This window comes from Apaloderma vittatum, unplaced genomic scaffold, assembly GCF_000703405.1.
Source record: "Apaloderma vittatum isolate BGI_N311 unplaced genomic scaffold, ASM70340v1 scaffold5235, whole genome shotgun sequence".
Taxonomy (NCBI): domain Eukaryota; kingdom Metazoa; phylum Chordata; class Aves; order Trogoniformes; family Trogonidae; genus Apaloderma; species Apaloderma vittatum.
In genome coordinates this window covers 30,026-43,488 of record NW_009716391.1, presented here as the reverse complement: position 1 = coordinate 43,488, position 13,463 = coordinate 30,026, and the positions used below count along the sequence as shown (strand labels likewise).

The 13,463-nt window shown below is 43.3% G+C and overlaps 1 protein-coding gene across 1 annotated transcript in view; it reads right to left on the bottom strand.

Annotated features, from left to right (window-relative positions):
* Positions 1-844: 844 nt before the first annotated feature.
* AFF4 (AF4/FMR2 family, member 4) overlaps positions 845-13,463 on the bottom strand; it is a 25,472-nt gene continuing 12,853 nt past the window's right edge. The window contains exons 9-20 of the mRNA XM_009869508.1: positions 12,986-13,148; positions 11,652-12,569; positions 9,950-10,038; positions 8,154-8,391; positions 6,139-6,230; positions 5,207-5,270; positions 4,913-5,049; positions 4,433-4,504; positions 3,644-3,737; positions 3,203-3,246; positions 2,143-2,363; positions 845-1,574 (exon numbers count right to left, since the gene is read on the bottom strand). Of these exons, the coding sequence (XP_009867810.1) occupies positions 1,456-1,574; positions 2,143-2,363; positions 3,203-3,246; positions 3,644-3,737; positions 4,433-4,504; positions 4,913-5,049; positions 5,207-5,270; positions 6,139-6,230; positions 8,154-8,391; positions 9,950-10,038; positions 11,652-12,569; positions 12,986-13,148 (2,251 nt within the window). The 3' untranslated portion in view covers positions 845-1,455. The remainder of the gene's footprint in view (positions 1,575-2,142; positions 2,364-3,202; positions 3,247-3,643; positions 3,738-4,432; positions 4,505-4,912; positions 5,050-5,206; positions 5,271-6,138; positions 6,231-8,153; positions 8,392-9,949; positions 10,039-11,651; positions 12,570-12,985; positions 13,149-13,463) is intronic.

Sequence of the window (13,463 nt, the reverse complement as noted above, 5' to 3'; positions counted from 1 at the left end):
TCTGGGAGCCCCCGACTGCAGCTCCGCGGACCGTCCCCGTCGCCCCCCACCGCCCCCTCGCGCGCGAGAGCGTCACGCTCCGCCAGGCGTCAACGGCGCCTTCTCTGGGAGCCCCCGACTGCAGCTCCGCGGACCGTCCCCGTCGCCCCCCACCGCCCCCTCGCGCGCGAGAGCGTCACGCTCCGCCAGGCGTCAACGGCGCCTTCGTTAACGGGGGGGAAAGACAAGTTTTCAATCCGTTCTGCAAAGAAACAGTCGATTTCCCTGTCACAGCAGGCGTGCTCCCACCCCGCGATGGCTGTTGCACTGTCATCCTGTAGTGTCCGTTACCTATCAGACCCTAAAAGGAAAAAACATGGACCTCGACTTCTGCTTAAGATTCCTGGTTGCTCAGTCAATGGAAAAGATGCAAATGAGAGCTCTGGTAGGGACTTAACTACTGTGGCTTTTTCTAACCACAAAGTTCACCGATTTCCTAGGTGTTGAGAAATGACGAGCGCGGAAACAAAACATATTTGAAAGGAAGGGATGCAAAAAAAGAAAAAAAAGCACGAGATTGTCCTTTCCTATATGTCCTCTCCTATATGCATCGCACCTATCAGACTGAAGTTTGTTCCTACACCATTACTTCAATATTACATTAAATGCAAATTACTGTAATGTTTTGTGATTGTTATAGTGTTAATTGAAGTTTCAAAACTGCCTCGAAAACAATCCAAGTCAGATCCAGCTAAATACTTTTCCATATAAATTTCTTTATAATTCATTTAAATGAAGTATCTCAATACGTAGAAGAATATCTGGAACTTTTTCTATTTAGTACAAATTCTGCAATAATAAATCTGTAGTTGTCATTTATTAGTCGACTCGTAGGCATTAGGCGTGAAAAGTATGGTGTCCCTACAGGTTAGAACCTATCAACCCTAGCTCCTTTTACAGGCTCTACCGCCACAAGACATTACAGAGTAACAAAGCTCACAAAGTACTTAAATAAAGTGTCTATGTTTAATTTCTGCTAAGTACTCGGAAGGGTAAATTTAGGGAATAGCTAAAAAAACTGCCCCAAACTGGGCCTTTTTAAAGTTAAAATTAAAAAAAAATTAAAATAAATAGGATTTAAATGGACTATTTATGGATTGTGACTGGAATTCCAATGATCTATCCAGGACAGATCAGCAAAAACTACACCTTTATACGTAGCGAATTTAAAAATATTTAAATAACTTAGAATGGGAATACCGAAGAAGTCCATTAACCAGCTGATTCGGGGGTTATAAAACACAAAACACAAATGAGGATGGGAGACATGGGCAAAGCATTCCTTGCTCTTAGTGTCAACTAAGCAATGTGTTATGGCAGTCTTCCTTATTGACATGACACAGTGTTGTGGAGATAAATCAGAGGCAGCGAGAAAAACGTGTTCGGGTTTTTTTTCCATTCCTTCAGTTCCAAACGTCACTTGGCATCCAGGCGCAACCAATGCAATCCCTGACGGGTGTAACGCACCAGCTCTGTCATGATGCTCGAATTAAAAATCAGAGGGCCCATCACTTTATCCAGTTCAGCAAAGAACTCTACAAACGACAGAAACACAAGTTAAACCGTGCGGGCGTTTTCCCACGGGAAGCATCACAGCCAACCCCTCCCACCTTGTCAGCGGGAAGGTTTAAGATCGAAGGAACGGCAGAGGTTGAGGAATGGAGGAACAACGGCAAAAGGGCCTTTCTAATCTATTTCTGTACTCTCTTGCAGGAGACAGGTTGGTAAGAACGACTCGAGTAGGGTTAAACGATTGCAAAACTTCCTTGGCCTTCCGCTCAAATGTTTATTTTATTTAAGAATTGCAGAAATGGGAACGTCCTGAGTTTCTCCTCCTACACTGAAAATTTTACAGGAAATGCAACAAACTTATTTTTCTTTTTTAAACACATCGCTGGTAGGAAACATGACATCTCCAACACCATCCTGACAACCAAGCCAACCAGCCTGGGGCACTGCTGCAACCAAAGGTGTATTTTTTCCACCTTTCCTCTGCACAGGACCTGGTTAAGCATCCCCTGCACCACAAGCTGCGACTCCACAATCCAAGCCTACAAGTGTTTCAGCCCACTGACGCTCTAATCCCCCCGCGCCAGCCCTTACCTTTCTGTTCTTTAGCCAGCTGTTCGGCTTGGTCCCAAATTTCAGTGGCATAGAGGAAGTTGGATGTAACTTGGACGTAGCTGGCTGCCATCTGATGGATCCTCTGGGGGATCGTCACCGAAGATCCGCTTCCTGAAGGGTTGGCTGCCCCGGAAGAGTAATTTCCTGAATTCCCTGGAGACAGCTTTGGAGAGACTGGAGACGGCATACCGACAGGCTTGCTGCTTCCCCAAAGAGAAATATGAAGTTGTAAAATGCATCTGTATACACACGTATATATATATATACACTTTTGGTTTTATTTATATGGGCTTTAGGCACATCACGCTGCGCCTCTGCTCCCACATCCCAGGGCATGAGATGCTAAAGCACTCCCACTTTACATACGTCAGGAAGTCAGGATTTGCCCTACAACAAATAAAATGCATGTAACAGCTGCCGAGGATGCTCCAGCTACACAGCCAAAACCGAGCCACCAAACCTCATCATCCCTTAATTCAATAAAATCCAAAATCAACTGTTTAGAGAAACTGAACCTTACCAAGAATAACAATGAAAATGCTACGACTACGTGGTAGCTGTGCTGCCACAAGATTACACTTAGAGAGACCACAAGGCAAGTCTGAAATACCCTCCTGCAACCCACAGAGGAACCTATCAAAGGTCCGTTGTTGGGTTTTAAGGAAGAGAAGCAAACTGCTGTACTATGGAACCCACAACCCCCAAAACACTCGCTACATTACTAAAGCTACTGTTTTGCGGGGAAAAGCATTAAAAAACCCCAACAGAACTCACCGGGATAAGTGACTCGTGTGCTGGTGACACGGTGACCCTTGCTTTTGCAACCAGGACTCCCTGCAGAGCCCCGTCACACACGGCAGCTTCCAAAGCTCCCGGCGGAATAACCACACCAACCGCCCGACCACAACTGACACCCTCTGAACAATCCCTCCATCGCTTTAAAGAGCGAAAAGCTGCTCTCTGAGCATGCCAGGCCCACAGTTTGTGTAGAAAACCAGCTACAAGTTGAGAAATCCAGCTAATAGCTTTTCCTACTTACCTTCCTATACCAGGTGACGGTGCTTGAGAGTTATTATAGGAATTCTGTTTGGGGAAAAAGAAATTTGTCACCTGATTTATGTTTATACTTTCAATTGGTTATACTTTATCTGGTTATTTAATGGGTAATCTTGGACCAAATTCATTTCTGCAGTTTTAAAATTCTCCTTGGAGTCTACTAAATTTATTAAAGAAGATAAAACCTAGATCAAATTACTAACAGAGCGCAATCTCACTAGGACCACGAGGGTTATGACAGCCATGCCGCCTCTCACCAGCTGGACATTACTCAAATTTAATACACTTTCAAAGTCCAGCTCTAGACAGGGTGTATTCCAAGTTCACACACAGCAGTCTGAAAATTGGAGTCAGGAGTTAGAAGTGCTATAGAGCTTTAATCTGATTAGGTTTCAATATTGTGAGAAAATACATATGCAATTACCTTCAGATGCTCGGTCAGAGTTTTAGAATATTTCAATGCACTTTCCTTTTTCAGTTTGAAAAGCCTTAGGTATAGCAGAGATTGGCACCGAAGACTGGCCAAAGACAGAAAAGCAAAACATTTACAGTTAAAGTCAAGTTGATCACAGCTGAGTGAAGTTCAAAAATCGAGTTGTTGCTATTTTAAAGCTTTCTCTGCCAACTCTCAAGCTCTACCACAAAATCCAAAAGCACCTTTAAATCCTCAAGGAAATAAATGCATAACTTTGTGTGCCTTAAGCTGAAACGGTCATTTTCAGCAATCTTGCCAACACGATCTGTTTCCAGCTCTGAGCTTAGGAGAAAACACTTAAGTTACTTCCTGGACAAGGGTTTCAAGTATTTTTTGTTCAATTATTTTTTACCAAGCCTAATCCACTCGGCCATGGCCTCCCCATCCTCTTTCCCCTGACACCAAGTGGTTCTGACCTTCTGCATCTGCTGCAGCCTCCTTGATCTAGGCTAGTGAGAACTCTTTACAGCCAGACCAAATTCTGACTTATCCCTGCCTGAGCACGTAGGAAGGATCCCTCCATCCCTCCTGCTGTTATTCCTCAATATTTCCAAGACTTGACCATCTGTCCCAATGTCCTGTAAGCAGACATCCAGCATTCACCTGTACGTACAGCCAGGTGGAAAACTCGTGTATTTCGTACTGAATCACCTGCCAACTCAGCGTAACGCAGCATTTCATGCGGATAAGACACGTGGAATTAATCAGGGCGTTGCATGAAGTGGAGAATACACCTACCAAAGCACTGCTAGCCTTTTATCTGCAGCCGTAGCATCCGGTGCCAAGTAATTCTTCAGTTTCATAGTGTATCTACAAGCAAAGACATCAAGTAAACAACAAAATAAAGATCACAGCATCACTTATCGACCACAAAACACCAAAGTTCTTGCACATTTCTAGTTTCAGCTGTCTTCACCATTTCAAGAACGTCTCTCAGACCCTAAACAAAATGCTGACTAGGTAGTAAGTGGAATAATTTTGCTTCTCCTGTGTTACATGTTGTAGAAAGATGTCAAGACCCTTGGCAGAAAACATCACAACCGTCAGGGAAACACTTGAAACCTCAGCAACTGGAACAAACCGGTAAGTGATCCAGTTTACTGGAGAATGATAAGAGATCTCAAAAGTCGGTGGCAAAACTTTAGTAAATCCAGAAGCTCTGATTTCCAGACCTTTTTCCCACCCACTTGACTTCTGTACGTGCTTTGCAATGCTTACTTGATTAATTCCACAGTTTCTGAATACATAGGGAACGGGGACTTGGATTCCTGAGCATTTTTCTCCAACGCATTCCCACACTCGATGAACGACACGACAGCATCCAGGTAGTACACAGCCTTCTCAAACCTGTCGGACTGAGGAGATCAGGAAAAAAAAAATTAAGGACAAAAAACAGTGAGGAAGGAAACGAAAGTTCCAGTAAAGAAGGGCAACAAAACAGCAAAAAAAAAAGGCAGTAAACAAAACCAGTATAATGTGCAAATATTAGATAAGCACTGAAGATTTACTTACCAATGCATCTGCATTATGTTTTAGCTTCTTTGCTTCCTGTAAATAATGATCAGCTGAGTAAGTCCTGCAACAGAGGACACACATTTATGGAGTCAGCCCCACCCATATTGCATTGCCTTTTATGACTGAAGTTTCTTAATGTTGCCAAATTTCGTATTTTTTTTCTGTTTATCTCGAGTTACAGGAGTTACACTATGATAAAACTGTTTAAAATGTTGTTAGGATCAGTTACGGTATGATAAAACTGTTGAAAATCGTTAAAGCTTAGTTCTCTAGTTTTGAGTATTTTGAAACGCTATTTCAAGCAAGTTGATAAATACACAATTTGGTAAAATTCATTGCATTTGATAGTCAAGTAAACCAAACACCTGACCAACAACAGGGGCAGGGAAGGGAAAACACCCACAAAATTTGAGGGTCAGTGTCTCCAGGACTTCCATTGCTGAAGGTGTGAAATATTTAAAAATTATGATAATAATACAAAATCAATCACGATGCATTTAGGTGATTTGCTTTGCCACACAAGACGATCAATCCTAAATGACTTTCACAACTAGATGAGCAGAAACTAATCATAAAAGTGTGATTTTATATTTCAATATACTAACGTATTAACTATGAGTTGATTCAAGTTTGAAATAAATTCTCCCATGCATTCCATCTTACTTGTCTAAGAATTAAAGATATTTGAAATCAACATTTTTAACAGTCTACTTAGAGGAAACTGATGTCATCACAAAGCAACAGTGAACATTAAGAATATTATATATCTACAAAGCTTGTTCAATCAGTTCTAAGCCCAAAATATCTGTAGGTCTCCAGAGCGTGAGCTGGACTTAACGGGCGAAACACAGACCCTCCCCTGCAGGGAGCTGGCTGGGCTCCGAGATTCACGGCCCCACAAAGGGAGATGCACCTTTTGCTGTTCTTACCTATCATCAAAAACAAGCTTTGCTCTTCTCGCCTTGGAACTTTCCGTAGACTGAGCAGGAGGGCAGTTGGATGAGTTGTTCAGAATCTTTTCCTGCAAGAAAAATTGTTGCCAAGTAATTAATTGAAAGAAGAGTTAAATCCTCTCTGCCTTCAAGAAAAGCATTTGTTGCATAAATTTCTCCCATGACTTGAGGCATTAGAGGCAATCAGGTCAATTTTGCTGCTGCTTCTCACCAAAGACAGTAACAGCTTCCGTGAGGCTTTCACCCGACGCTGGCACAGAGGTTGTCATCAAGCTCCTCAGTCTAATGCACCAGAAGATCCCCATGAGAGGAGAGAATGCAACCGAGGCTTCCTAGAAACACCAGGTCCAGGAAATCCCTCCCTGAATCTCTCCTGTCACTCTTCCTAAGTCTTGTTTTTCCACTTCAACAGAGAGATGAGTATTTTTACGATCACTCATTTCTATCGACAACACACTCTGCTGAATGTCCTCGCCTTGAAAAAAATACACGTTTCAGAAGTATATGTATCATCTTCAGGAGGAAAACTTCGCTGTCTTTGCAACACACTGCCCTCACTCCCCTAGATTATACACAGCTCAACGTGACACCCCAGGCTAGAGACTGAGCACTAGAAACGTTCCGTGAATCACAAGCAAATCTCTTTTTAGTAGCTAAACAGTATAAAACAACCGCGTAGCTTCATACATTTTCTGTTCTCATTTATCACAATCGAAAGCCACATATATGGATGTACTTCATAGCCTGCATTCACCAACCAGAAGGATCCTGGATGTGCAAGGCACCAGGTTTGCAGGGCAAGGCACTACCTACTGCCGTAACGCGGGAGGAAAAAAGAATCGTGCAGGGCAAGGCAGGAAGAGTCTATAAGACTTTAAGAAAGGCATGACTAAGTAGATCTGAAGTATAAACTGATAAACATCTCCTAAATTAACAGCTGGCTGGGGGACATTTCCATGCTGACGAATACAGGAAGGGCAAAGCCTCAGCCTGCGAGGTAAACGCACGAGCTACAGCTCCGGGAAGCGTCTCGCGCAGCCACCACTGCGCGCAGCCCCGCTGCCAGGCTCCCAGAACCTCACGGCGTTGGCATCTGAAGGAAGACAGCACGGCTCCCAGTGCAGATATTCACAAACTCCACCCTCATGACTAAGTTACTGATGTCTATTTGCTGCTTTACTCCTCCCCAAATAACACGGCGTTGGCATCTGAAGGAAGACAGCACGGCTCCCAGTCCAGATATTCACAAACTCCACCCTCACGACTAAGTTACTGACGTCTATTTGCTGCTTTACTCCTCCCCAAATATATTATCTTTCCTGAACATTTTTAGACTTTGCTGCTAAGTTTTTCAGGGAGCTTAACTCAGTGACATGGGAGCATAATTTTCCCATAGTATTTTTAGCATCTGAAGGAAGACAGCACGGCTCCCAGTCCAGATATTCACAAACTCCACCCTCACGACTAAGTTACTGACGTCTATTTGCTGCTTTACTCCTCCCCAAATATATTATCTTTCCTGAACATTTTTAGACTTTGCTGCTAAGTTTTTCAGGGAGCTTAACTCAGTGACATGGGAGCATAATTTTCCCATAGTATTTTTAAATTTCATCACATCTAAATCTCTTCCTAAAGCTCTTAAAGAGCATTTTCTGCACCATCTTTATAACCCTGTTTTCTCCAACCAAACTGAGTTGCACACTTCCAGGCTGGAGTTAAAATAATCTTCCCACAGTCGTACAATGTCATAAAAATGAGAGCTAGAGCTTCACAACCTAGCACCAAGTGCAGCCTGAGCTTCTGCTCTCCTTAGAGTCAGGACAAGACGTGTATCTGCTCTGATGAGAAAAGAGTAACCTCGTTGTTCCACCTCCTGCTGCGTAAACAGCTTTCGAGGGGTATTTCTTTTTAGCAAATTAAATGGTAAACAAGCAAAAAAACCTGCAAAGTGAAGAAATGTGTTTAAGGCAGGCAGGGAATGAGCCCATCACCTTGGTTTCCTTTGCACTGCTGGAGCCCTTCCCCTCGGTTTTCTTCTGTTTCGACGATGAGCTGCTCTTACTGCCGCCGCTGCTCTCCTTGCTGAGGTTGCTGCTGGACTTTAGGGAGGACGACTGACTGACCGTCCTCTTCCGGGAGCCGTGTTCCTGCTTGGAATCTTTCTGCGGGACGGGGGCAGCAGGAGACGGCAGCAAATCCTTCTCTTTACCAGCACTTGGCTTTGAAGACCTGACAGAACGAGCAAATTCAGGTTTGGGGCTTGCTTTCCTTGAAAAAGTAAACTAAGACCAACCATACACACACACACACACAAAATAAAACAACCCAAAATCCAACACCACCAAAATTTTTTCTTGTTAAATTTTAAATTTAAAAAAAAAAACTTTTTTTTCTTTTCTTTTTAAACCAAACAAGATTTTTAGTGTTTGCTCTAGTAAAGCAGGCATGGAAGAAAAGAAAGAAAAACCATGTTGGTGAGCAGGGCTCTACAAAGCCAGATTGAAGTCGTTTTCACCATTTTATTTGTTCTGACCTGAAAACACAGTAGACAAGTTCTAACCATAAAAACCACATCCCTACAACAGCTCTTAAAAAAAACCAACACCTACAATGTAAGAAATTGATGCCAATGTTAGCGCCAGCCTGTCTGTTGCAGACTAGTCAGCCTAACAGCTCAGGAAAAAAAAAAAAAAGAGAGAAAAAAAGATCGTCCAGATAAATATTCTCTGGAACCCAGGAAACCAGAAAGCTTTCTCAGCACAGCCTTCCGCTACGCTCTGCCCTTGGCTGCCAAGGGCTACTGTTGCCTATTCCTGCCTTCCCATAAGAATTATTTCTACGCATTTATTTTGCAAAACCACATTGTTTCATGTAATTCCGTGTCCTTCAGACAACTGCCCTGGCATTTGAGCAAATATGAGAAATAACTGGTAAAAAAGCAACATGAAGCTAGAAATGCATCTGTTCATTCTACATCTGTTTCCTAACAAGTAGGAAAACGTTTAATTCAGAAGGGGGAAACAGGATTTCTGGCAGCTGATGTGCTGCAGCTTCTCACTTATTTGTAATTTGGCAATTACTCACTATACAGAAATATTTTCCGTGACATAATTATACCAGTTTGCAGTTGCTTCATCTGAAATAGCAGAACTTTAAAGGCAGTGGGGGAAAAAAAATAATCTTACTCCTTCCTGTGAATTAACACAGACCAAGAAATAAATCAATGCTATTAGAAAACACATGGAAAATTACAGAAATAGCGTACAAGTAAAAGAGTATTAATGTTATTGATTTGCTAATTCTGCATTATTTTGCTTTTGTGTCACATTTCTCTGCAGCTAACCTATTAAGCAAACATGAAGCTAAATCCACAGATCCAAATCTCAACCCCCCCAGCTTCCCAGGCAATGCCAGTTAAGTAATTCATTTGCAGTTTACAAACATGCTAAATGGAGAATTACCGGACTGGGTTAATTTAACGGCACAGATTTTGCAAGATTTCTAAAACAAAGCAAAACCCCACTGTATAACAGACAAAAACCAGGAAGCACATATCCCATAATACACCAACCCTTCACATGAGGGGTTACCTCACTTCTGTTCAGTAAAACAACTACCGTCGCCCAAGGGTTTTGGTTCTGGAAATTAATTTCTGTCAACTGCTAGGAGAAAATCTGAAGGGTAAGAAACCCTTTGTTGGGAGAGGCGGGAGAAGGGACGGGGAGGCATCATCTCCTCCTCGATCTCCCCGAGCCCTCAGTGCTGCGAACGCAGCCAAGATACTCACTCCCTGCTGCTGGAGGTCTTGTGTCCCGACGGAGCTTTTTCTTCCAGTTTGGTTTTCTTGCTTTCGCTGGCTCTGTTCTCATCCTCGTTCTGAATAAAGCAAAAGAGAAACACATCCAGGCAAACGCCTACATTTACAGTGTCCCTGCGAGTGGCAACGTTTCACAGCAAGAGACTTCATCTCCCGGGAGTTTAGCAGTGCACAGAGTAAGTTACGTACGGAGCAAAGAAACACGTCCTACAGCACCTACTCCGTAGCACCTGCTCGGCCAAACTCTCCTAATGAAAAACATGAAGTCTGGGTCGTGAATTACCATAACCTGCAGAAAAGTAGCAGCAGCTAAGTTGTTCATTTTAGCACAAACACATCATCAGTGCCAAAGGCTTTAATAAAAGGAGATGGATTTTTACGTTGTGGAGCTTAACTGAGATGTTTTACAAATGCCAGGAAAAGGTAAAAATCTTGCAGCCTATTAAAGTAGGAGAGAGCCTGAAGATGAGATTTTCATATAAATTTAATCCTACAGTCAAAGAGTCTTGAAGGTAAATTTCTCAGCTGTTCTCAGCAAGCATCTCAGCAAACGAAATGGAAAACAGCCTCACAGAGTAACTTGTCTGCCAAGATAACCCAGATTCAAACCCAAAAGTTTTCATTTTTTTTACACCGATGCTGCAACCCTGAGCCTTGTGGTGAAGGAAACTCATGAGTAAGTAATGTGCAGAAATCAAGCGGTGACAGAGCAGCCACAAACCTGAAAACTTCATTGCCCTATCCAGAGAAAATAGGTATCTTCAGGAGGAACAGCACAGGGAAAAGCCTCCACTTGCAGTTCCATGTCAAGTCTCCTACATGACAGTAATTTCAGTAAGTGATCAGGTTTACTTGTGGCATTCAGTCGGAAAACTGGTTTAACTGAAATTATCTATCTCCTCTGGAGAGTCAAATAACTTGTTGGATGATATCATACAATCCTTTTGATTTCACATGCCAACAGAGTCTTACAACCACTGCCAAATCCCTGCCAAAATGAAAATTTCAGAACGAAATCCAGAATACCTTGGCAATTTTTGAATCCCTGAGAGAGGGCTGCTTTTTATTTATAGCTGAAAAGACTAAATGTGGGGGTTTTCTTTTGAAGTTTAAATATCATAATGGAGAGATCCCTCTGCTCCCAGCAAAGCAGCACCCCTGAGATTATAGTTTCTGCCGCTGCCGTGCCCATTTCTGGCCCATCCTTCATCCCGGCAATACGCAATTGCATGATTCACTGGTTCAAGGTGCTGATCAGCTGGAAACTGCCTTTATTTATTTTATTATTATTATTATTTTTTTTGGCCAGGTGAATTTTCCATTGGATCAGCTGCCTGAGCTGGCCACAGGGGCTGGTGCAAGCTCAAGCGGAGGCACGAGAGGACGCGGAAGCTGCGCTGCCTCCACGAGCTCCAGTTACAGCGCTAACACTTCCATGGCGTAACCTTCTCCCTTCCCCTCGTCACTCCAAAAGACAATCCCAATAGTCCCTGCTGCAACAGCACAGGGGCGATCAAGGGGTTCAACGCAAAACAGCCAAAATCATCTCTTAAATTGCTCCGAGTCACTACAACGGGGTATGACCTGGGTCGCTGGGCTACACGCTTGACCCCAGGAGCAATCCTCTAAGGGGCTGAGGTAACAGGGAAATCTTCCTCTTTAAAATTATCACCTGTTTATGTTTCCGTTTGCCTTTTGTAGAACTTTTGTCAGAGGGCTGCTTCTGGGATTCTCTCGAGTGCTTCTCGGGCACGTTCTTCTTTTCCGCTTTGGGTGCGTCAGCATCCTTGTAAGGCTTCCCTGGTATTCTTGATAAGAGGCTCAGGTCAATCTTCACAATAAGTGGGTACCTTTCATCAGGATCACTGAGGGGTGAAAGAAGCTCTTTCTCTTCCATAGGAGAGAACATTCTTTGCCGAAAAAAGGTGTCATCCTCCTCCACGGAAGATTTGACAGGAGTCCTATTGCTCTCAGAGTATTTGGGTGTTTGTGATGAAGGAGGCAGGCTCTCATTTTCATCGGAATCAGAGGATGAGGTATCTGTTTCTATGAATTCCCTGGATTTCTGGGCAGATTTGCTTGAAGCCTTGTATTTCTTCTTCTCCGTTGTAGGCCGAGGGGAAGATTTGGGCTCTTTCTTTATATTGGGTTTTCTGGAGCCTTTTGTGGCTGCCTTATGCCTGTTTGAAGGTATATTTGTTGCCATGTCGACTGGGGTTTCACTTTCTATTTTAAGACCTCCCCTAGGCTCTTCAACTGACGTCTTTTCTGCTTTCTTGGGCTGCTTTTTACCTACAGTCCTCCTCTGTGCTGAGCTGTCACTCTGGGCAGGCGATTTCTGCCTGCCGCGACTGCTCTCGGAGCCCTTTTGGGTGGGTTTGGAATCTCGCCCCGGCGTAGAAGAAATCAAGTCCTTGGATCCGCTTTGATCGGCGTACCCGCTCCCCGTCCCCTGATCCCGTCCCTCTTTCTTGTAGCCTTGGGAGGACGGGATATTGCTGTCCACGGAAGAAGCTGGTGACACTTTATGTGAATTGACTTTGTTCAACCAGTTATCCAGTTGCCACTTGTTTGTTGGCGGTGGCTCTGGCTGAAAGAAACCAAATAAATAAACAGTGTTAGATATTCCACATTTCTTCCACCTTTTCCACGGGGTGTTATGCTGCATGCCAGAGCAAGATGTACACCAAAAAACCTGAGAATGAAACACACAGTGACGAATAAGGTGCTGTCGCCATCTTTAACTTCTGCTCACTAGCAGATAACTGGTGGTAAAAATCCCCTCAAATTCAAACCTCAAATGTGTGCTGACATTGAGAATTGTTACTATACTCAATTACGGGTACTGCAGCAAAAGAATAGTCCATCCCGAAAGTGATCCCACATTTGTTGGTCCATTCGGATTTTTTTTTTAATAGTTTGGGAATTTATTAATGTTTTTCACTGTTAAAACTCAGGATTAATGCCAGGCTAATGAAGACAGCCCAAATCCATGTTCAGTCCTACCTCAGGGGACGCACTCTGTGATGGTTCATTAGCTTCACTGTCACTGGAACTGCTTTCGCTTTCAGAGTCAGATCCTGAGCTGCTTTCAGATCCACTGTGGCTGCTCGAGTCATCCCTTGAATTATCTGCTCCTTCGCTGTTATGCTGCGAAGGTTCAGAATTGCTGAAAGCAGAAATGAGGGAAAATAAAAATCGCTACCCAAGGCACAAACATATCCTAGTCCTTTCAGTATTTTAAATAACATTTACTAGAAAATTCAACAACTGAACACAGCTGAGCCTGGAAACAAACAGCCACCTTCATCGCTTCCCCCTCCCCAAAGTGGCAAATATAATTTGCAGGATATTTTGCCATTTAATCACTGATTAAATTCTAAATCACCTTTTGCTTAAACACGAGACAAACATGAGTTTTAGAAACGAGATCAAGTCAAGAGTGCTGACTGGGCTGAACACCACCGCTTGCCTGTCTGTGCCG